The 23,534-nt window shown below is 44.8% G+C and overlaps 1 protein-coding gene across 11 annotated transcripts in view; it reads right to left on the bottom strand.

Annotated features, from left to right (window-relative positions):
- Positions 1–23,534, bottom strand: part of Wdr93 (WD repeat domain 93) — a 43,005-nt gene that overhangs the window by 18,451 nt on the left and 1,020 nt on the right. For 5 of the 11 annotated variants that reach the window (XR_003946535.1, XR_003946534.1, XM_006541049.4 and 2 more), the window contains exons 2-8: positions 18,083–18,420; positions 17,345–17,537; positions 14,990–15,054; positions 11,491–11,569; positions 8,977–9,092; positions 6,004–6,042; positions 1,077–1,112 (exon numbers count right to left, since the gene is read on the bottom strand). Coding sequence is in view for 9 of the 11 variants with exons in the window: in XM_006541049.4 (XP_006541112.1) it covers positions 1,077–1,112; positions 6,004–6,042; positions 8,977–9,092; positions 11,491–11,569; positions 14,990–15,054; positions 17,345–17,537; positions 18,083–18,382 (828 nt within the window). In the remaining 2 variants the exon portion in view is untranslated. The other 6 variants (XM_030242853.1, XM_030242855.1, NM_001381991.1 and 3 more) reach the window with 4 other exon arrangements.

Below are 23,534 nucleotides of genomic sequence, written 5' to 3'. Positions count from 1 at the left end.
GCATCTGGGAGTCGCCACCCAAACCACTCAGACGCCAGTCTCAGACAAGTAGAGATAGTTATTGAATGCCATACCCCAAGACTGATTGATCAGGGCCACAAATCCAGCCTCAGGAGCTGGTGGTGGCACTGAGTTAAGATCCCACAGGAATTTTAAGCTTAAAACATCTGTGCCAAGTTATTCCACCAATCAGGATTTAGGGACAGGAGGTTTCCTTAGGAACAAGCCTTTGTTGTACACTTATCCTGTCGTCATTGGTGGCAGCAGACTTGCCTTGTCTGATATTCGTGTCTTGTCTATCAGGATGGGACTTGTCTAACATTCAGGTCTTAACTCATAACTAGGACATCATTTACCCAGGTACATGTCTCTCTTTGCCACGTGGGATGGCAGTTCCCAGGGAGGCCTTAGGAACTTAAACTTTACTCGACCACCACTCAAAATGGAAGTCTTATTCCAAATAATTTCTTACATTGGTGCAGGTGTCTCTCTTACGTTGGGTCCATCCCAGGGGCAGCTGATAGAAACAAATACCACAGAAGCTCACACGCAGGTGCAGAAAGTGTTGCTGGGCGGTTGGTGTGGGTCCAAGCGTATTGTGGGTAACTATACAAAGCAGTTCTACTGACTTCTATCGTGATTGGTTTCCAAGGGCACAGAACATAACAGAGTATGCAATCAACTTGGGCATGAGAAAGTTTCCTAGCAATGGCAGAAACAGCATAAGAGAAGGTTCCCTTATAATATTAGTACCAGAACAAAATGGCAGGCGAGCCAGGTAACAGTTACCTAAGTGAGTAAATGCAGGATAGATATAGGGAGAAAGGCAGTAAAGATGCAAAGGACTTAATAATTTGGCCAAAACAAGCAGAACCTACCATCTTTTCTAATGCACTTAGCAATGTAAATCACATTTCAGACATAAAACAAGACTCAATAAACTTGGAAGGTGTTGCATTGCAAATAATTAAATAAACTGTTAGAAACTGTAACCAGCAGGCGAGATCTGTGAAGACTCACTTTAAAAACAGAGTGCCACAGGGGCTGGGGAGACAGCTCAGAGATAAGGTGTTTACCTGGACTGAGTTAGAGCTGACACTTGGTCCCGAGCTCTAAAATTAAATAAATAAATAAACAAACAAACAAATAAATGTTATGATCAAGAAAGAGAAATAGACAAAAAAAAAAACCTACCCACAAAGGAAATATTCACACTCATATCTTTTTTAAAAAGATTTATTTTATGTATGAGTGCTGTATTTGCATGTACGTGTTCTTACCAGAAGAGGGCATCAGATCTCATTACAGATGGTTGTGAGACACCATGTTGTTGCTGAGAATTAAACTCAGGACCTCTGGAAGAAGAGGCAGTGTTCTTAACCACTGAACCATCTCTCCAGCCCTCACACCCATATTTTAATAAAGTAGAATGTCTAAATAAAAGAAACTATCACCACAATAGACTCAAAACATTAAATAATGAATTGAATAGTGTAAAAGTTAAAAACATAAAAATGTTTGCTGGTGAGACCGCAAGACTTACTCACACCTAAGAGGAGAAAAAAGGTATACAAGAAAGGCTAGCACATCCTGACACCAGACTGACCAGAAAACCATCCAGACAAAGCTATACAAAAACAGTAAGCCAGACTCATAGCTCATATTTAAATTTGAAAATACCTGTGAAACTAGGATTATTTTGTGTGTGAGTGTGTGAACGAGTCTATATTTGTCTGTGCAGATTATCACCCACACAGAACACTACCAAACAGCACAGCAGCACAACACTGGCTATGTTACAGGCCTGTGCTGGTTAGATGGTTTGGTTTTGCTTTGCTTTGTCAATTTGACACAGCTAGAAGTCAACTTGGCAGAGAGACCCTCAGTTGAAAAAAATGCCTCTGTCCAGTGGGTCTGGATGCAAGTGTGTGGAGCATCTTCTTCACTAATGATTGACGTGAGAGAGTCCAGCCCACCATGGGCGGTGCTACCCCTGGGCGATCTATCCCTGGGCAGGTGGTCCAGGGTGGCATAAAAAAGGCAGCTTAGCCAGCCAGTGGGGAGTAAGCTGCTTCTCACCCCAGTCTCTGCCTCCGTTACTGCAGCCAGGTCCCGCCCTGTGCTTCTGCCCTGGCTTCCCCTGATGATGAACTGTGACATGGAAGCATGAGAAGAAATTAACCCTTTCCTCCCCAAGTAGCTTTGATATTTATCATAGCAGTAAAGAACAAACTAATACAAGAAGCAATCTCGAGCCGGGTGTGGTGGCACACGCCTTTAAGCCCAGCACTCAGGAGACAGAGGCAGGTGGATTTCTGAGTTCGAGGGCAGTCTGGTCTACAAAGTGAGTTCCAGGACAGCCAGGGCTATAGAGAGAAACCCTGTCTCGAAAAACCAAAAGGAAAAAGAAAAAAAAAAAAAAAAAAAGCAATCTCTCAGCTATGGCACCTCACAGCATGCATAGCAATGACAGGAGCACATGCAGACACAAGCCAAGTAATATCTTACATGAGAGAGAAGAGCTGGGCTTCTCTCTCTTATGAGGACTTGACATAGAACACAAGAATGACCACTAGGCACCACCCTGGCTTGAAAGTCCTACAGAACTTCTCAATACTACCACCCTAGAGACCAAGCCTCTAGTTATGGTAGACTCCTGGGAGACAAACTACAACCTCACTTAATGGAGAACCTCAACAAAATATCAGACATACAGAGCTATAAACCAAACAGTGGTTGCCATGGCTCTGGGATGGAGAGGAAGGGTAGTGGGGCCAGGGACACAGAGACGCAGGCTGACTCTCTGAAGACTGGTGCACCTGAGGCAGCCGGCACAGAACAGACTTGTGCACACGACTGTGCTGAATGAACGAGTGAGTTTGCTTGCTCTGGCCACAAAGCAGCAACAAACACGAGTGTGCAGAGGTATGTTATTGGCTTCACCATGGAAACCTCTCTTAAAGATCTATATGTATCCCACAGCATTATGTTGTGTGCCCTAAATATACAGAGTTCATTTTTAATGAGAAAAATGTAGATAAAAGTTACTACCCATTCTTGGTTTACTTTTTAAAATAGTTATTTATTTACTTACTTTAGATATATGAGTGCTATCTACATGTTGGCTTGCTGAGCCATCTTATCAGCCCCCATCCTTGATTTAAATAAAACAAAACCCTTAGCAAGCTGAGGCTAGAGAGACACAGGCTCAATTTGATAAAGGCTATTTACTGCTGCTCTTCAGTAAGAAGAGACCCTGGAAAATGTAACAAACAGGCCAAGAACAATAAAGAGAAAAGGTTGTGAGGATTTAGAGCTGTGGTTATCTGTTTAGAAGATACAAAGTTATTAAACAGCACAGCATCAAAACAGGCAGCAACCTTCAGTAAAGAGAAACAGTGCTAAGGTTGGAGGGGAGAGAAGAGGGGGCTCACAGGATGGGAGGGGAGAGAAGAGGGGGCTCACAGGATGGGAGGGGAGGGAAGAGGGGGCTCACAGGATGGGAGGGGAGGGAAGAGGGGGCTCACAGGATGGGAGGGGAGGGAAGAGAGGGCTCACAGGATGGGAGGGGAGGGAAGAGGGGGCTCACAGGATGGGAGGGGAGGGAAGAGGGGGCTCACAGGATGGGAGGGGAGGGAAGAGAGGGCTCACAGGATGGGAGGGGAGAGAAGAGGGGGCTCACAGGATGGGAGGGGAGGGAAGAGGGGGCTCACAGGATGGGAGGGGAGAGAAGAGGGGGCTCACAGGATGGGAGGGGAGGGAAGAGGGGGCTCACAGGATGGGAGGGGAGGGAAGAGGGGGCTCACAGGATGGGAGGGGAGGGAAGAGGGGGCTCACAGGATGGGAGGGGAGAGAAGAGGGGGCTCACAGGATGGGAGGGGAGGGAAGAGGGGGCTCACAGGATGGGAGGGGAGGGAAGAGGGGGCTCACAGGATGGGAGGGGAGGGAAGAGGGGGCTCACAGGATGGGAGGGGAGGGAAGAGGGGGCTCACAGGATGGGAGGGGAGGGAAGAGGGGACTCACAGGATGGGAGGGGAGAGAAGAGGGGGCTCACAGGATGGGAGGGGAGGGAAGAGGGGGCTCACAGGATGGGAGGGGAGAAAAGAGGGGGCTCACAGGATGGGAGGGGAGGGAAGAGGGGGCTCACAGGATGGGAGGGGAGGGAAGAGGGGGCTCACAGGATGGGAGGGGAGGGAAGAGGGGGCTCACAGGATGGGAGGGGAGAAAAGAGGGGGCTCACAGGATGGGAGGGGAGAGAAGAGGGGGCTCACAGGATGGGAGGGAAGAGGGGGCTCACTGACAAGGGGGATGGAGAGGAGGAACTCAGGTTCTCATTCAGATGTGTCAGCTCCGCACTTGCACACATGACCCTAAGAGTCTCTCTCTTTCATTAGAATAACTTCTGAAATTGTGCATTTGTGTTGGGGAGAGTGGGGGTATGCACATAAGTGTAGGTGTCTGGAGAGTCCAAGAGACCATCAAATTCCCTGGAGCTGGAGTTACAGGCAATTGTGAATCTCCTGATGTTGGTGCTAAGAACCAAACTCAGGCTCTGTAGGAACAGCAAATGTTTTTAATCACTGAGCCATCTCTCCAGACCCTCTCCTTTTTTTTTTTTTTTCTTAGAGTATCTCTTTAAATTCTGTACCTTCATCCTAAGCAACACACAAAAATCAGTACATTAAGTATGAACCAATGTGGTGGATACTTTTTTGGTTTTTTGTTTTGGAGAGGATCTTGCTATACAGCCCAGGCTGTCCTGGAACTATGTAGACCAGAACTTGCAGAAACCCTCCTGCCTCTGCTTCCTGAGTGTTGGGATTAAGGTTGTGGGTCACCATGCCTGGCATCTTGTCATCTTTTTTTGACTTCCCAGCACTGAATGCTTCTATCTGGAGGAGACTCCCCCATTACTTAAGTCTTTCTTTTTGGTTTTTTGAGACAGGGTTTCTCTGTATAGCCCTGGCTGTCCTGGAACTCACTCTGTAGATCAGGCTGGCCTCGAACTCAGAAATCCGCCTGCCTCTGCCTCCCAAGTGCTGGGATCAAAGGCGTGTGCCACCATGCCCGGCCTACTACTTAAGTCTTGAAGAACGTTTCTTCTTCTTTGAGACAGAATTTCACGTTGCTCAGGCTGGCCTCATACTTGCTCCATATCTGAGACTGACCCTGACCCCTTATTCTTCCTGGGTGGAGCTCTTAAGTGCTGTGTAAGCACAGGCCTCCATGCTGTCGGCTGAGTGAGCTAACTTCCCAGAGTGGTGCTGCCAAGGGTTACTTGTGCAGCTTCAAACAAAAGCTCTCTAGCAAGAGACCCCATTTCGGATGTTTGTGGCTCCTCTGGCAAGCCTTAGGGAAAGGGTGTGCCCAGGCACCCAGGCCAGGAGGTCTGCCCTGTCCTGTCAAGCACTCCAAGATGAAAATGAACTGCACAGTTCACCTGTCTTGGTGGGATGCACTGATACAGAGTGGGTGGGGTCCTCTTTAGGGAAATCAGGGCATGGAGTGAGTGTTCAGAATCCTAGCACAGAGAAAGCAGTGGAAGACGGCGAGTTCTAGGTCACTGTGGGCTACATGGACACCCTGCCTCAAAAAACAAATACCCATAAAGTTACGAACAAAATGCCAAGGTTGTTCTAATACTATTCAACATGAGGGAAATTACAGCAGAGGAAAAAAGAGTCTTAAGAGATGGTGACTAAACAATACTAATTTTTGCAAACTTTACAAAAATAAAAGATGATGTAACTCCATCACTAGGGCCCCTGCCATGGCTTTGGGAGGGGCTTTGTAAGTGATGGGGCTGCAATTTAAGCTCCCTGACTTGAGATAAATCTGCCTCAGGACACATGATTAGAGGTTGTCTCCAGTGGCTGTAAGATACAAGATTAAGACACAGAGAAGCTGGGAGTGTGGGGTGAGCATTTTTACCAGGGTACTTGATCGTCAATATACTTTTCACTTACAAACATGCAGCTTTTAAATGTCTTTAAAGTTTCTTACCGTTTCTATGCTTTCTGTAACAGCAGAGTCAGGAGTGCTCTGAGGAGGGAAAAGAAAAGAAAAATTAATTCACAGTAGGTTTGATACATGTTCCTGGTTCCCTGATATCTTCAGAGAAATTCTGTCTCTCCCTGACCCATTTCCTCTTTTAATCATGGGGTAGACATGAAGGAGCAGCATTTGGGCAATTCTCCAGCCTGCAGAGTTTCAAGACACGGTGCCAACTCTTCAGAACCTTAAAGGAGCTGGAGAGAAGAGGCATTTAATCATGGTGTAGGCTGAATGGATCGGTTAGGGACCATACAAAAATCAACACTGAAGAAAGCCGAAATGAGTAGTTCTTTTCTTTTTTGATATATTAAAATTTAATATTTAAATAATATAATAATTAATTTACTTTTATTTATTTGTGAAATGGAGCCTTGTGTGCACCATGGTTTGCTTGCTGAAATAGAGGACAACTTGTGGGAGCCAGTTCTCTCCTGTCATGTGGGTCTCCGGGGCCAAACTCAGGTTGTCCAATGTGGCAGCATGTGTCTTAACCCACTGAGCAATCTCCAGGGTCTTCCTTTTCTTTGAAATTAGCACATATGCATAGAGCACCATGTGATGTGCCTGCATATAGATAGATACACTGTGCTGTGGTGGATTTTTTTGTTTTTGTTTTGTTTTATTTTCTGGACAGGATTCCTCTACATAGTCCTGGCTGTCCTGGAACTCAGTATGTAGACCAGGCTGGCACTGAGCTGACAGAGATCTGCCTGCCTCTGCCTCCTAAATGCTGGAATTAAAAGTGTAAGCCACTATGCCTGGCAGCCTGTGTTGCATTCCTAAAGTGAATATTTCTGATTGGGAAAACATAGTGATGACGCTAACAATTTACACTTAAGTAACTATAAACAAAACTTACATGTTACATGCTGGTTGATCCTCAGTGTGTGAAAACGACTGAACAGCTGGGCAGTGGTGCAGATGACTTTAATCCCAGCACTCAGGAGGCAGAGGCAGAAGCAGAGAGATCTGAGTTCATGGCCAAGGTAGTCTAGAGAGCAAGTTCTAGGCCAGCCAGGGCTACACAGAGAAACCCTGTCTCAAAACCCATAAACAAAGAAAGAGAGCGAGAGAGAGAGAGAGAGAGAGAGAGAGAGAGAGAGAGAGAGAGAGAGAGAGAGAGAGAAAGAGAGAAAGAAAGAGAGAAAGAAAGAACAAACACATCCCAGCACTTGAGGAAGAAGGGCTTAAAATTCAAGTTTGTAGGCCATGTTACACAACTCTGCTTCAAAATTAAAAAACAAACAACAACAAAAGTGTGTGCATGCATGAGCACACACACATCAAAAGAATACTTTCAACCCAATGTATTCTTCCTACCTACTTCAATTATAAATCAATCAGTCCTTCAAAAATATATTGTTTGGGCACTGACTATGACATCATGGGGCTGACTGACTAAAATCTAGAAAGCTTAACATTGTGACCTTAATCTGGAAATCTGCCATTCAGTTAGTACAAAAGAGCATTCACACATATCAGGGTGGAGCCCTATGTAAGAAGGGCCAGAAAGGATGTGTGGGTGGCAAATTCTATCAGTGTAGAAAAGGAGGCTCTGCACTCTGAAGTCACCTTCTGAGTAGACCCTATGGTGGGCTCAGCATAGGAGCATCTCAGCCTTTGTCCCCCATATTAATAAGACCATGAATTTCTTTTTGGCAGATTTGACATGGTGTGTTTGTCTGTGTGTGTGCTAGTTCAGACTAGGCTAATGTGTGCTGCCTAGATCAGGTTGGGCTAGTGTGTGTACTAGCTCAGGTTAAGCTAATGTGTGTGCTACCTTAGGCTAGGCTAGTGTGTGCTGCCTAGCTCAGGCTAGGCTCATGTCCCACCATAGAGTTACTTCCTTATTCCAGCACACTAAACACAATGTGTTTGGTTTTGTTTTTCTTGTTTTATTTGGTTTCTTGAGACAAGGTTACTCTGTGTAGCCCTGGCTGCCCAGCAGTTAACTTTGCAGTCCAGACTGGCCTTCATCTCACTGGGCTCCTGCCTCTGTCTGAGTGTGTGCCACTACCACCCAGCTTAGCTCAGTAGGTTTTAAATGGAGTGCTCAATTAATAATAGTTGATTTCCCTGGGCAGTGGTGGCACACGCCTTTAATCCCAGCACTTGGGAGGCAGAGGCAGGTAGATTTCTGAGTTTGAGGCCAGCCTGGTCTACAGAGTGAGTTTCAGGACAGCCAGGGCTACACAGAGAAACCCTGTCTTGAACACCCCCCCCCCAAAAAAATAGTTGATTTCTAAAAAGAAAACTAATACATGCATATTTATATTATATTCTTAAGTAAAATAAGCTTTAATCTTTACTGAGAAATTATATCTCAAGCCAACTGAAATAGTTAAGTTGCTACCTACTAAGAAAAACAAAAGTGGCTGGAGAGATGGCTCAGTGGTTAAGAGCACTGCTGCTCTTCCAGAGGTCCTGAGTTTAATTCCCAGCAACCACATGGTGGCTTACAGCCATCTGTAATGGGATCCAATGTTATCTTCTTGTGTGTCTGAAGACAGCTACAGTGCATTCATAAACAAACAAACAAACAAATCTTAAAAAAGAAAAACAAAGGCCACACTCTGGTAAACATAATAGAACCTGAAACATTCAAGGATTGCTTCCAACCAGGAGTAGGAAAAGGTACCTGTGAGACAGGACACAGGATAAAAGACACTCCCCTCCCACAAGAAAGGTCTGGGTGCAGTCTCAGGAACAGAAGTCCAAGTCAAGAGAGACACGGAACCTCTGTTGCTCAAGACATCTCTCCTTACTAATATTTTATCTAAAGTAATCCAGTTTTGGAAGCTGTCCACTGTTCCTGTTGCCATTTGTCAAACCTCCAGTGGCCTTGATAGTTCCATGGAGAATTTAGGCTAGATTTCAGCTAAGTGTAGAGAGAAATATATTGATTAAAAAGGCTGTTCCTACCAGTTGCAGCTGTTTGGCTTTTTTCTTTTGATTTAGAGTCGATTGGGGGTGCTCCATTTCCTTTAGCCAAATCTCCTTGGGCAACTTATACACTTCCAGCCAGACATCCCCGGCTCCTGCATTGGGAAACCAAACAAACAAGCGTTGGGCAATGGAGTGGTGTGGCAAGTTTCAGCTGGAGACTATCTGTCTCCTCACAAGTGCTGGCCTGAAGTCCCAGACCCTCTGCAGTCAGTGCCTGTGGAAGGGGCTTGTGTAAACTGAGCGATGTTTGCATGGAGAATTGAGCTCTCAAGCCACTGCTATCTAATGTAGGCAGGGGCTTCGACAACACTGGCACAACTCGGTTTTTAATCAAACTGCCATTTTTGCCAAGTCCCATGTTTTCGGTGTCGCAAATAGTTCTACTGACATTCTGCCCTAGAGTTGACATTGCCACTTAGGGGACACGTAAGCATAGTAAGAGAGGCTTAGAGCAAAGGGAGAGTTCTAATGGGACAGACCCCAAAGAATTCTCTGACCAACATAAGATTTATGGGGAGGCTAAAGAACCTCCTCTCATCACAAGATCAGGCTGAGCTCCTGTTCTGAATATAGACCCATCTGGGAAAGGTTGCTCTCTCATGGAACAGGATCCTGCCTCAATGTCCCATTAAACACATAACCATCTGGATACCTTAATTTCACACATCTTGCTCCACAACCACAAGGGAGTAAAAGCCATCATTTTAAGCTATCCACTCTGTGGTTCCTTGATATGACAGCAGAGGCCATGAATACATGAGCATTTTGCCTACACATATGTTTGCACATTATATATGTCCTTGGTACCTGCAGGGGCCTCGGAACTAGAGGTACATACGGTTGTTCCTTCCATACTGATGCTGGGAATCACACCTGGATCCTCTGGAAGAGTGCTTTTAACTGCTGAGCCATCTCTCCAGCCCCTAACATGTCCTTTGATACAAAAAGCACTACAAAATCTCTATCTTCTGCAAACACTTAGCATTTGGGGGTCCTTTGGGGTAAGAAGTATAGATCCAGGCTTATATAAACTATTTATATGTCTAAATGTGTAAAAGCTGAAAAATCAAACTACTAAACATTTGAATAAAGTGTGCTCTGTTGACATAGGCGTAACTGCAGCTGGCCAGATGAGGAAACAGGTGCTAAGACTGGCACATAAAACTTTAAGGAGGAGCCGGGCGTGGTGGCGCATGCCTTTAATCCCAGCACTTGGGAGGCAGAGGCAGGCGGATTTCTGAGTTCCAGGCCAGCCTGGTCTACAAAGTGAGTTCCAGGACAGCCAGGGATATACAGAGAAACCCTGTCTCGAAAAACCAAAACCAAAACAAACAAAAAACAAAAAACAAAATAAACAAAACACCCAAAACTTTAAGGAGAACTAAGATACTGTATCTTGTCAAAGTAGCCCCCCCCCCCCAAACATCTAACTACAGTAGTAGTTTTAACACATGTATAAATAGTCTTTGATTCTCCTGCTTCTGGGAGACACCTAAATTGCCTCCCTTGTTGTCTGGACTTGGTGGCTTGCTCCTTACAGAGGATTAAATGGGAAAAACCAAGTTAGGCATCATAATGTAGACGTGGAGTGACAACTACTCTGGAGGCTGAGGTAGGAGGATTACTTGAGCACAGGATTTTTGGAGCCAGACTGGAGGAAGCTGTGATCTAAGCTAAATCCAGCAAAAATGAGTCAACCTGGGACCCTACAGTTCTTGAGACAGAGCCTGCTCCTGTGCTAGCTTCCCCCTAAATCCTCCGCCTTGGGGGAACCATGATTAAGAAAGCAAACAAACTGCAGTGAAAGACATTCCACAGGCTATCTGGTTAGTTCTCCTGGGGAAAAAAGTCAAGGTAATGGAAACTTATGACCAGGAAATTGTCACAGGAGTACATTAGAGTGATGTGTGACTCAGTGTGATACTGTATCCTGGCCTAAAAAGGAGGGCAAAAAATAGCAAGAAAAAGAAGTGATGGGAAATCTGGCCAGCAGGGGCAGTGTCACTATTCCTGTTTTTGCCTCTCTTCTGTTTGTTTGTCTGTTGTTGTTCTAAAAGATGTTACTTATTTTCTGTGTACGGGCATTTGCCTCTCTGTATACCACCTGCATACAGTGCCCAGGAGAGGTTGTTAGATCCTCTGGAACGACAGTTACAGACAGTTGTGAGCTGTCATGTGGGTGCTGGGCTCAAAACCTAGCCCTCGGGGGAAGGGCAGTCAGTGCTCTTAACTCATGAGCCATCTTTCCAGCCCTTGCTATTCTTTAAATAGAAAGTTATTTCTTTTGTTGGTTCTTGGTTTTTGAGACAGGGTCTCACTGTATCTTTACACTCAGGACCCTTCTGCCTGAGCCTCTCTGGAGCTAGGATCACAGGTGTGTAACACCACCAAGTGTCTAAATCTAAAGTTATTTCCAAATAAAAGGTCTAGGGTGAAAGTCTGGAAGAGACACAAATCTGCACATCCGTCACAGCTTTTGGGTGACCTTGCCTTGGAAGAGGAAAGCTGCAAAGTCCCCGTTCTGAGAGATTTCCATCTTCAGACAGGTGCTCTGCTTGCTGCTATCATCCTGAAAAAAAGAGATGCCAACAGAGTGAGTGCTGTCCGCTAACGGGAAGGAACATACGGCAGGGCTCCCATGGCTCACACCAGGACACGGGTCTTCCAGAAGCTTGTGATGGCAACACGTCTCACATCAGTTCATATCTCCAGCTTTGCACAGGAATTGGACAAGTTATGGAGCTTGCTTTAGACTTAGTTCCTCGAAGGTCATGGAATGCCATCAGATCTGTTTTGCAAAGCCTAAAAAGTCGAGGCTGTACTCAATTATTCAGCTGAATCAAAGTAAGTTCTACATGACAGCAAGAACTGGTACTTTCCTGGACTATAGCAGAGGCTGGGGCAGAACCCTGGAATAAAAGCTTTTCCAATGAGGGCCAGCTGAGAAAGGCTGCGGGATGGGTATGCTACACCTTGAAGGAGCTTGAGAACCATTAACAAAACACAGTGGTAGACTAGTCATATTGGTGAGTCCCTCTGATGGATTGTACATGCTCAGCCCAAGGAGTGGCACTATTAGAAGGCGTGGCCCTGTTGGAATGGATGTGTTGTGGTGTGAGCTTTAAGACCCTCATCCTAACTTCCTGAAAGCCAGTATTCTTTTAGCAGCCTTCAGATGAAGATGTAGAGCTCTCAGCTCCTCCTGCACCATGGCTGCCTGGATGCTGTTATGTTCCCGCCTCGATGATAATGGACTGACCCTCTGAACCTCTAAGCCAGCCCCTATTAAATACTGTCCTTATAAGAGTTGCCTTGGTCATAGTGTCTGTTCACATCAGTAAAACTCTAGCTAAGACAGTCCCTAACTTATTTAAAGAACAAACAATTTTTATTTATATATCTTAATATTTATCAACTTACTATAGAGATTTTCAAACACACAAAACCAAAATGGTATGAGTCCCTGATGTAGCCATCACAATGCTCCACTGTGCTACAGCATAGCTCTACTGTGACACCGAGATGCTCAGTTGTGGTATCACAGTGCTGCACTGTGACATCACAATTCTCCATTCTAAAAACAAAATCTTGATGTTGCTTGTGATGTCACAAAGCATTGTGCCATCATAATACTGCACTGAGCCACCACAATGCTGCACTGTGACAAGACAGCGCTCTACTGTGTCATCAGAATGTTTCATTGTGACATTGCAGTGCTACACTGTGTCCTCAGAATGCTGGATTGTGGCATTATAATGCCTCACTGTATGACAGCAACACTGCTGCTGGCTATGGCAATGGTCCACTGTGCCATCACAGTTTTGCATTTCAGCATCATAATCCTGCACTGTGCCATTACAATGTTCAATTTTATTACCACAATGCTGTATTATGACATCATAAACTCCAATGTGACAAATATTGCCTCAAAATGACATCACACTACTTAATTGTGCTGTCACAATGTTGCACTGGACAATTTGCGATTGTGCCATCCACTGCTTCTTTATGCCATCACAATGCATCATGGGACATCACTGTTACCATGCTGTAAGATCATAATGATGCATTCTGACATCATCAGGCTGCACTGTAACAATACTGCCTGTGAGTCAACAATCTTCCACTGTGCCACTGACGCTGCCCTGTGACATCACTGTGACATCCCAGCTCCTGTGTGACATCAAGCTCCCTGTGTCATCATGCTGTTGCATTGTGGCATCACAATTTTAGTTGTGTTTATTTCCTTCTAAACCCAATACGTTGCTAATATTTAGTTAAGCCCAAGTTATTAATTCCTAAACAGTAGCTAATAACTTGTCTGCTTCTCAGTTTCCTCAATTGCCTCCTAGAGGATATTAATGTCTGCCACAATTGGTTCAGATTACAATCAAAACAAAGCCCATCAGACATGGTGGTACACACCTTTAATCCCAGCACTTTGAAGGCAGAGGCAGGTGGATCTCTACAAGTCCAAGGCTAGCCAGATTTACATAGTGAGTTCCAAGCCAGGCAGGGCAGCAAAGAGAGACCCTGTGTCTTAGGGTAGGAAACCCTTAGAAAGGACAATGTTTACTGGGGCTGGCTTACAGGTTCAGAGGATCAGTCCAACACCATAATAGCAAGAAACATGGCAGCATGCAGGCAGGCATGGTGTTAAAGAAGCCAGGAGTTATACATCTTGATCCACAGGCATCAGAAGGAAACTGTGTGTAGCTTGAACATAGGAGACCTCAAAACTCACCCCACAGTGACACACTTCCTACAAAAGGGCCACACCTACTCCAATAAGGCCATATCTCCTAATTATGCCACTATGGGCCAAGCATTCACATACGAGTCTGTGAGGGCCATAAACACTTTTGAGTAAACCACCATACCCTATCTCAAAAATCAAAAACAAACAAACAAAAAGCCCCAAGTCTAAGGGTCTGGAAAGATGGCTTAGTTGGCAAAGTGCTTGCCATGCAAGCCTGAGGACCTGAGCTTGGATCCCTAGCATTTATGTAAAAAGTTGGATAAATTATGAGAGCATAAATTTAATGATGATTGTGGTGGTGATGATGGTGGTGGGTGGTGGTGGTGGTGGTGATGGTGGTGGTGGTGATGGTAATAGTGATGGTGATGGTGGTGGTAAGCTGAGTATAGCAGCATGTACCTACAATCCTAGTGCCGGGGAGGTAGGGAAAGGAAGACCCTGAGCTGGCTTCCCCATCTGTCTAGTCAAATCAGCGAGCCCCGTGCAGAGTGATCCTGTACCAACACACAAGGTGGGGAGTGATTGAGGAAGACACCAAAAGTAGTCCTCTGGCCTCCACACAGATGCACACCCATCTGCACATACATGTACACACACACATACATACACTCGAACACAGAGACATATGCACATACATACGTAAACACATATACACAACATCCACTTATTTATTAAATATTAAATTAATTAACTAGTTCAGATAGGGTGTCTCTTCATAGTCTGGCCTTCTTGGAACTCACTATGGAAACCAGGCTGGCCTCAAACTCACAGAGATCCACTTGCCTTTGCCTCCCAAGTCCTAGAATTAAAGGGTACAAACTATGCCTGGCTAAGTCTCTTAATTTATACTAGCTCCCCACTTATTCCCCTGCCTAGCACTTATTTGTTGAAGAAACGGGAAATTTTGTTATTACATCCTGGCTTGTACTAACAGAGCTGCTCCTGCCTCTGCCTCTGCAGTGCTGGGGTTACAGTACAGACCATGATGCCCTGCTCCACTGAAAGTGTGTTTTGTTTTGTTTTGTTTTTTTGAGACAGCGTTTCTCTGTGTAGCCCTGGCTGTTCTGAAACTCACTCTGTACACCAGGCTGGCCTCTAACTCAGAAATCTGCCTGCCTCTGCCTCTGCCTCTGCCTCCCAAGTGCTGGGATTAAAGGCGTGCACCACCACTGCCTGGTGCTTTGTACCTTCTTGATGTTCTCCGGCTAACGGGAAAAGAAAGGAACTCACCACTTCATTGATGGCCTTGATGTGATAAAGACTGTCCTTACACAGGTAAAACAATCTCACAATACCTGGAACAGGAAAATAAGAGACTGTGAGACTGGAGAGCCAGGAAGGGCTGGGGCACAGCATCTGACTCTAATCTTCCCATCCTGCCTGTGCTCTGCAGCCCCATGTGGCCTATGCTGCCCTTGGTCTCCCAGCCTTCCTCTACCTTACTTTGAAATATTTAATCTGTTCCTCTTCCCAGTCCCCTCATACTTAGCTAGTGTTGCTCTCCTGGAAGTCTCCTATAAGCACAGCATCTAAGTGGTCTGTCCTGCGCTCCCAGCCCCCAGCTCTGCCCATCATCCCACACTTTTTCACACGCACAGCTGTTTGATGTGGATATGTTGGGTTCACAAGCTCCTTTGAGAGAAAGCTCCTCCCTTACCTTTCTGTGTGTCTTCACCCCACTAGGCTCCTCATGCGGTTAATTCTGTTGAATTCAGGATGTGACTATCACCTGCTGTGACTTCTTACATTTCTTAAGGAGCATTCCAGTTACTCATAAATAACCGGCCTTTGTACCCATGATATAGATAGATCACACAAAGACATTTGGCTTACTTGGGTATAATTCTAATCATTCTTAATAAAGATTCATGGGGCTGGCAAGATGGCTCAGTGGTTAAGAGCACTGACTGCTCTTCCAAAAGTCCTGAGTTCAATTCCCAGCAACCACATGGTGGCTCACAACCATCTGTAATGGGATCTGATGCCCTCTTCTGGTGCATCTGAAGACAAATACAGTGTACTCATATAAATAAAATAAATCTTTTAAAAAATAGATAAAGATTCATGGGCTAGTTATTCCATGCCATTGTGCAAGGGACACCAAGGTAGTCTACATTCAAATTCACCCAAAGAAGGTGACACAGACATGAAACTACTTACATAATGAATATGGCTTGTTCTTTAGCCCAATGTCCCATCATGTCCTACACAGACATCCTCCAGATACTTCAGATCTATGGGTGCTCAAATGAACTTCTTCACCTCGAATGCCCTGAGCACCTTCCCTGTCACTGTTATCAAGGGACAGCATGGCCATCCATGCAGGTATGTAACACAGATAGCAATCAGCACTGCCCACACTGCCCAGCGTGCCTCCCTCACCACAAATACGAGCTATCCTTCAGTCTCCTAGGTAGGAGTAAATGAGACAGGCTCTCACCAATTCGGGATGGCCTCAAAATCCCTACATAGCTGAAGATAACCTTGAAGTTATGATCTTCTTGCTTCTGCCTTGCAAGTGCTGGTCACATGTGAGCTGCTACTTGCTGTATCTATTGTATTCCCCTTTACATCAAATGAAATTGAAATGTTTTCTTACAACTTGTTTATCTTTAGAGGGGGTGTGTGTGCCACACATGCGTGTGGCAGTCAGAAGACAATCTGCATGAGTTGCTTCCCTGCCTCCACCAAGTGAGTCCTGGGGGTGGAACTAAAGCATGGTAGCAAGCCTCTCTGCCCACTAGGCCATCCTGCCAGCTCTCTTAAAAGCCTTTTGTTTTGAACACTTAAGAGAGAAGGTGCATAAACAGAACCAAAAATTCCCTCGTATCTTTCACCTCACTTCAGCTAAATTCCTATCTTGCGCCACAACAGTACACGTCTCTTTATTTTACCCTGTCCTGGCTCAGACCTTCACGTTTTCTCTCTTAAATGAAAAGAGCAGTACCCATCTTCCTTCTCTCCCCTTACCCTCCTCTGGTTTTGACTTTCAACATGCGTGGAGGTTGTGCTCAGGCAGGTGGTGACGTCAGCAGCGCGGCAGGGCTCAGAGGGCTGGAAGAGTTTATGAGCCATCTTGCCTGGTTTGAAATGATCTTGTAGCACTATTTACCTCAGGGAAATTATTTATCCTCTATACCTCAAGATGCCTCTTCCAAACAGGACGAGAATCAGCAGTGCTTCCTTTGGACAGGTGAAGAGCCAACTGGATTAGCACATGCAAACTGTTAGACTAGGCCTGGCACATCTTGCTTGCGTGTAGATCATATTTATGACTATATGAGCAGAGAGAACCCACCATGCCTGACTTCATGCAAAAGAGATTAAACTGGCTGGGCGTGGTGGCGCACGCCTTTAATCCCAGCACTCGGGAGGCAGAGGCAGGTGGATTTCTGAGTTCAAGGTCAGCCTGGTCTACAAAGTTGAGTTCCAGGACAGCCAGGGCTACACAGAGAAACCCTGTCTCAAAAAACCAAAAAAAAAAAAAAAAAAAAAAAAAAAAAAAGAGAGAGAGAGAGAGAGATTAAACCAAATACCAGTCTATAGGTTCCTATAGATTAGTTAAAATCAAAGAAGAACAAATACCCATTTCGTCGATAGGAACAATAAGTACGTCATTTCCCAAATCTGTGGCCCAGATGGAAATAACATCAGCCTTAAACTTCTCCAAAACATATATTCTTTTGCAATTGTGCAGATTATAGATTGAGAATCCTTTAAGGCCTCCAATAAACAGATAGTCATGTGAAACAGCCATACCACCAGGCATTTTGTCGAGCTGGGAAAACATGAGCATAAAAAGACAAAAGTTATTTTCATCTGTCAATGCCATCAATTAACCTGAGCTGGTTTTTCAGAGAGGAGTCAGGATCTTCTGAGACCTATCACTGCCAAGCACGCGCCTGTCAAAAATGCTCAACCTAAGCCCTTCACCCTGGGCGGAAGTTGTCAGAGAAGCAGCAGTAAGCCTGGGTATATATTCTGAGCATGAGCACAAACGCACACCCTGTGCTTTATCTGTCCTGGGGAAGAACAACAGCTGGATCACTGACAGTTCTCATTGCCACATATGGAGGTGGCCTAATACATTAATGAAGCTTTCCGTGTCGATAACATGACAAAGGTCCTTTGTGTAATCCTCATCTAACTATAACACTCTATTTCCCTCAGGCAACCTCAGCATGCCTACTGTCCCTCAAAAATGCACCTGTATTTCTGATGGAGAGGAGTTTCTTTCTTTCCCGAATCAGGCATTTTCATTAACGTGTAAGTGAAACAAAACAAACAAACAAACAAACAAACAAACAGGCACTCTGTTCATACCTGGATTTCTGCAACTGGATGGTAGATGGCGGGCACGATCCAGTTCTTCTCAACTTCCCTTAAGGAGTCTCTTTCTTCAATAATTTCCCATGACCGGTTAAACAGATGGTCCACCAGTTTGTTTATCATTCGATAGGGCTGAGGAAGGGAATCCAGCTCTTGATCCAAGTCCTTGAAGACAAAATCCTTTTCGTCATCCTTAGGCCAGTCTGCCTCAGTTGGAGATGGAATCTCCAGTGGTCCCTTGGGAAACACAGACAACCTGCGTTTCTGAGCCTGGTTTCCTTTAAAAGATGACATCGCAGCACGTGGCACTGAGGCCTTCTGAGAACTCAAAGCTGAGAAGCAAAGTGAGCAAAGAAACTTTGAGAAAAAGGTAAACAAGAAGCTAGAGTATCCTGTGGGGACCTTCTGCCTCAGGCTGGACTTCCTTACATAGCATGACTGCTACCACGGTCCTGGGATGGTCTTCATATTCATAAGGGGACCAGAAGGACAGGCATCTCCCAGGCTAACTCGAGAAGACGCAATTGGGGATGGAGAATTGGCATTTGCTCTCTTTCTTACCTCCTGATAGGACAAGCAACTGTCTTCTGTTCCAAATGGAATCCACTTACAGCTCATCTCTTTCCCTGATTCTCTGCCTTAGCAAATGGCTCTGTTCAAGCCATTGAATCTCCAGGTTTCTCTTCTCTCAAGCCCAATCAGATGCAACTCAGCATGTCCAATTTTTGTGGGACAACCTGTTCCTTTGTCAGTCTCATTGATGTGATAAGCCCTGCCCCTGATTCCTCTACAAGAGTCTACAGAAATGTCTGGGACATGGAAGGAGTACTAACTACAAGGCCTGCAACATCAGAACAATTAGATATTTCCAAAGTGTTTATGCCTTAGCAGCTCTCCTCTACATATCTTGATAAAGTACAAGCCCTTAGGAAGGGAACAAATTATCTGCGTTTCAAAAGCTTCAAAGGTGTGTACAATCTGTGTAAAAGGGAAGTTGTGGATTCCCTTGGTGCTGCTTGTATTTTGATGCTAATCCTGACTGACAGGAGAGCAGTGGATCACACACTCAGGTGACTCCGTGTGAACCTTCTCCCCACTTTAACTGGTCAAATAAAGGCTAGAGCCTGTGACTGGGAAGAGGAAGGGAAAGATGGGGCTGGAAGTTTTAGAGGAGAGAGAGAGGAAGGAGGAAAAAGAGACGGAGGGACGGAAAGAGAGGAGGATGGAGGAAGAGGTGGTGGAAGATGGAGCAGAACCACATGTCCTGGAGGAGCCACAAGTAGCAAGGGTTCTCATAGCTGGGGAATAGAGTAGTGCAGTGGTAAATCTGCCCAATCTAGGCGTACAGCTTATAAATAACTGAGTTGTGTGTTCTTTCCATGGACTTATTTGGGTTAGAGATTTACCAATACAAATCTGGATGGTATTAAATATTAAGGCTGTCTGGTATTTTCCATTGCAATAATTTATGTGGGCAAGAGAGAGGGCAAACCACAGAGCAGTCATTGGTGGTTGGTGTAGCTGCGGTGGTCAGGCTGGAACGAGAGTAGCACCAGGCGTTCTCTAGAAGGATGGGTTTGGGCTGCTTAGCAAGCCAGAGGAGGGAACCAGGGCCAAACGGCTATTTTTGGCATCGGGCAAGGAGGAACAGGAGACTTGATTCTAGAGCCTAGCTGGAGCTAGCATGGATTTTTAAAATTACACAAAACGAGATTTCAAATGTTATTATTTTAATTACATTATTCTATTTATTTGTGTGTGCCATAGTGCATGTGTGGGGTTCAGAGGACACGCTTTGGGAGTTAGTTCTCGCCTTCTACCATGTAATTCCTAGAGACTTAACTCAGGTCATGGGCATGATGGCAAGTGCCTTTACCCACTGAGTCATCTCACCAGCCACCGTTATAGTTTTAAAAACATTAATGATGGGGCTGGAGAGATGGCTCAGCGGTTAAGAGCACTGACTGCTTTTCCAAGGGTCCTGAGTTCAAATTCCAGCAACCACATGGTGGCTCACAACCATCTGTAATGAGATCTGACTCCCTCTTCTGGAGTGTCTGAAGACAGCTATAGTGTACTCACATGTATTAAATAAATAAATTGTTTATTATTTAAAAAAACATTTAATGAGGAAATTAGGAGGCTTTTTAATATGCTGAACTCAGGGCAGTATGGTCTTATATGGTAACATGGCTGTGGTCTATGCAAGACCTCTAAGTATCTAGCTGTCATCCCTACATATGTAGGGAAAAGAAGTACATATGTGGGCTGGAGAGATGGCTTAGCGGTTAAGAGGACTGACTGCTCTCCCAAAGGTCCTGAGTTCAAATCCCAGCAACCACATGGTGGTTCACAACCACCTGTAATAAGATCTAATGCCCTCTTCTGGTCTGTCTGAAGACAGCAACAGTGTACTTATCTATAATAATAAATGTTTTTTTAAAAGTATGTATGTCAGACGTTCTCCCAAAATATATATGAAGTACATATGTGATGTTTCTGGCACATGAGAGATGAGGGCAGTTGGTGTTGGGACAAGGAGCACTGGAGGGCACTAGTAAGGACCGTGAGCTAAGCCCACCTAGAACAAGGGCTAATGTAGTTCCGTTAACTGGCCAAACTAGACAATCTTGGAAGTCTTCGCAGTGGGGAAAATAAGCCAGAAAAGAGTGTCACACAGTATCACTCACATGGAATGATGTGTTAGAATACAGAAGACCAAACTGCTTTTGTGTAACTTAACATCATCTCAGATCACTTACAGAAACACAGAACAAAACCAAACAAATCCAATCCAGCATCACTTTGCAAACACCACTGTCCCCTGTAGCAGCATGCTGTCAGTCATGGTCAAAAGTCGCCATGTTCTTTAACATCCAGGTTGATGGCCAGGGGTAGGGGTAGGACTGCTGATGAGAAGAGAAAATAGTATGCAACCCAGGAAAATGATCTTATACAGTTGCATAAACACATACCATATCAACAGTCTAGAAGTATAAAAACCTAAACTTACACAAAAACCTGCACATAAATATTTATAACTCTATTTACAACCTTCAGATGTGAGCAATAGATGGAATGTTCTCCAGTGGATAAATGGGTACACAGAGTGAAGCACCATTTGCTAACAGTGTGGGATGGTACTGTTGTCACATACGACATAAACTAGTATCCACATCTTATTCTGAGTAAAAGAAACCAGTCTCCACACTTAAATACAGAGGGAGTCCACTTATGGAGTATTTGCAAAAATAGCAAACAAGTAAGGAGACTAGCTCAGTAGCTGCTAGGGTTATAGGCAAGGGAAGGACAGCATGAGGGGGTTGTGAGTCAGTCCTTAAGTCTCATGTGAAATTCTGTACTTAGATACAGCCATTGTAATTGCCCCAAACCAGAGACCACTCAAGTGCACCTCAGTGGGTCAATGGTTAACTATAAAAATTACTCCATGGGCTGGTGAGATGGTTCAGTGGGTAAGAGCACCCGACTGCTCTTCCGAAGGTCCGGAGTTCAAATCCTAGCAACCACATGGTGGCTCACAACCATCTGTAACAAGATCTGACGCCCTCTTCTGGAGTGTCTGAAGATAGCTACTGTGTACTTACATATAATAAATAAATAAATCTTTAAAAAAAAAAGGGGGGGTGTGGAGAGATGGCTCAGCGGTTCAGAGCACTGACTACTCTTCCAGAGGTCTGAGTTCAAATCCCAGCAACCACATGGTGGCTCACAACCATCCATAATGAGATCTGGTGCCCTCTTTTGGTGTTTCTGAAGACAACTACAGTGTATGTATATATAATAAATAAATAATTTTAAAAAATACTCCAAGTTCTTGGGCTGGAGAAATGGCTCAGAGGTTGAAAGGACAGACTGCTCTTCCAGAAGTCCTGAGTTCAATTCCCAGCAATCACATGGTGGCTTACAATCATCTATAATGAGATCTGGTGCCCTCTTCTGGGACATGCCAGCAGAATGCTGTATATATAATAAATAAATCTAAAAAAAAAATTACCAAGTACTGATATGTACAACATGAATGAAGCTCAAGTACATTATGGTAGGTGAAAGAAATCAGAAAAAAAAAAGAAACCCACACGATATGATTACATTTTTATGATATTGTTCAGAATGCAGGAATGCACTGAAAACAAGTGACGTAAATCTTGCACTTCAGGAGAAAGAAAAGCACCCATGTTTGTCTCTGTCATCGGACAGATCAACTGTGCTCATTCATTCATTGTGGTTCCTCCTGCACAGCGAGCCAAGCAGCGCGATTTGTACTTAGCCAGTATTCAACAAATGCGTACTGCTACACAACCATGCCATCAGAAGTAGCTCTGGTCAAACCCAGTATGTCACAAAGCAGCCCTCCACCCCAAATGATATAGAAGTAGGAGTGGAGAGGTGGTAGGAGGAGAGGGGGTGCAGGGTGGAAAAACGAGGCTGAGCCACTGGGCTCTTAAAGAGGATGCCCCATTCTCTCCGTAGCTCTTTCTTTTGGAAAGGAGAATTACACGGTCATGGAGCCAAGAGGATATCCTTACCTAAAACCTTACTTCCCTCTTCTAGTCAAGTCTACGGAAACCACTGCCCAGATGATACCAGGATCTGCACAAGCCTTCCCTAGTTCCTCCTAGAGGGGAACCAGATGCTAACATGAGCACAGATAGACCTAACTGTTGCCTACAGCATAGCTGTCTGCAGAGATATTCGACAGATTTTGAGTGTGGCTTGCAGTATCCACACATTCCCCCCTTTCATCAATGTAGGGGGAGCAAGAAATCAGAAGAGAAGTGGGGAAGGTCTGGGAGTCATTTTTCTCTGTACTACTACATAGTCCAGCTGTGTTTGTGGGTGTTTCAAGGAGCCTTAGAATTCTAAAAGTCAGCCTGGCTTTCTGTTACTGTGAGAATGTGTGTCAATCAAGGAACTAGAACATATTTCACAGTTTGTTACTTGTTATACAATTTTCAAATAGTTAAACATAGAGTCTATAGGTCTGGTGTGTACTTTACTTCGGGCCTGCAAGTGTTAGGGGCAGGCCCGAAGCAGGGAATAGAGAAAAGTAGGCGACCCGATTTCACAGACACACCGAGCAAGCTTATAAATTTCCTTTCAAGGAGCAGCTTGCAGAGCTTCCACCAGAGACTCTGGGTTTTCTCACATGCTGTCCGCACGCTGCTCCCACCCTTTCACCAAGCTGCTGCTTGGGAACCTCCATTGTAAAAAGCACGGCTTTCTCTTTTCCTCCTCTTCTTCATCTCTCTATTCTTGGAAGCTACTGAGATTCACAGTTTGCCCTGTTGTCTTTTTTTTTTTCTTTCAAGCTGGCAGTAAAATCGCCCTCCAGTTTCAATCTGCAACTATTTCTTTTTTTTTTTTTTTTTTTTTTTTTTTTTTTTTACTAGCCCACAATAGGGAGCCTTGCTGTCCGCAGTAACAA

Source organism: Mus musculus, chromosome 7 (genome assembly GCF_000001635.26).
Source record: "Mus musculus strain C57BL/6J chromosome 7, GRCm38.p6 C57BL/6J".
NCBI lineage: Eukaryota > Metazoa > Chordata > Mammalia > Rodentia > Muridae > Mus > Mus musculus.
Note: the sequence above shows the minus strand (reverse complement) of the source record. Positions and strands in the feature narration are given on the sequence as shown.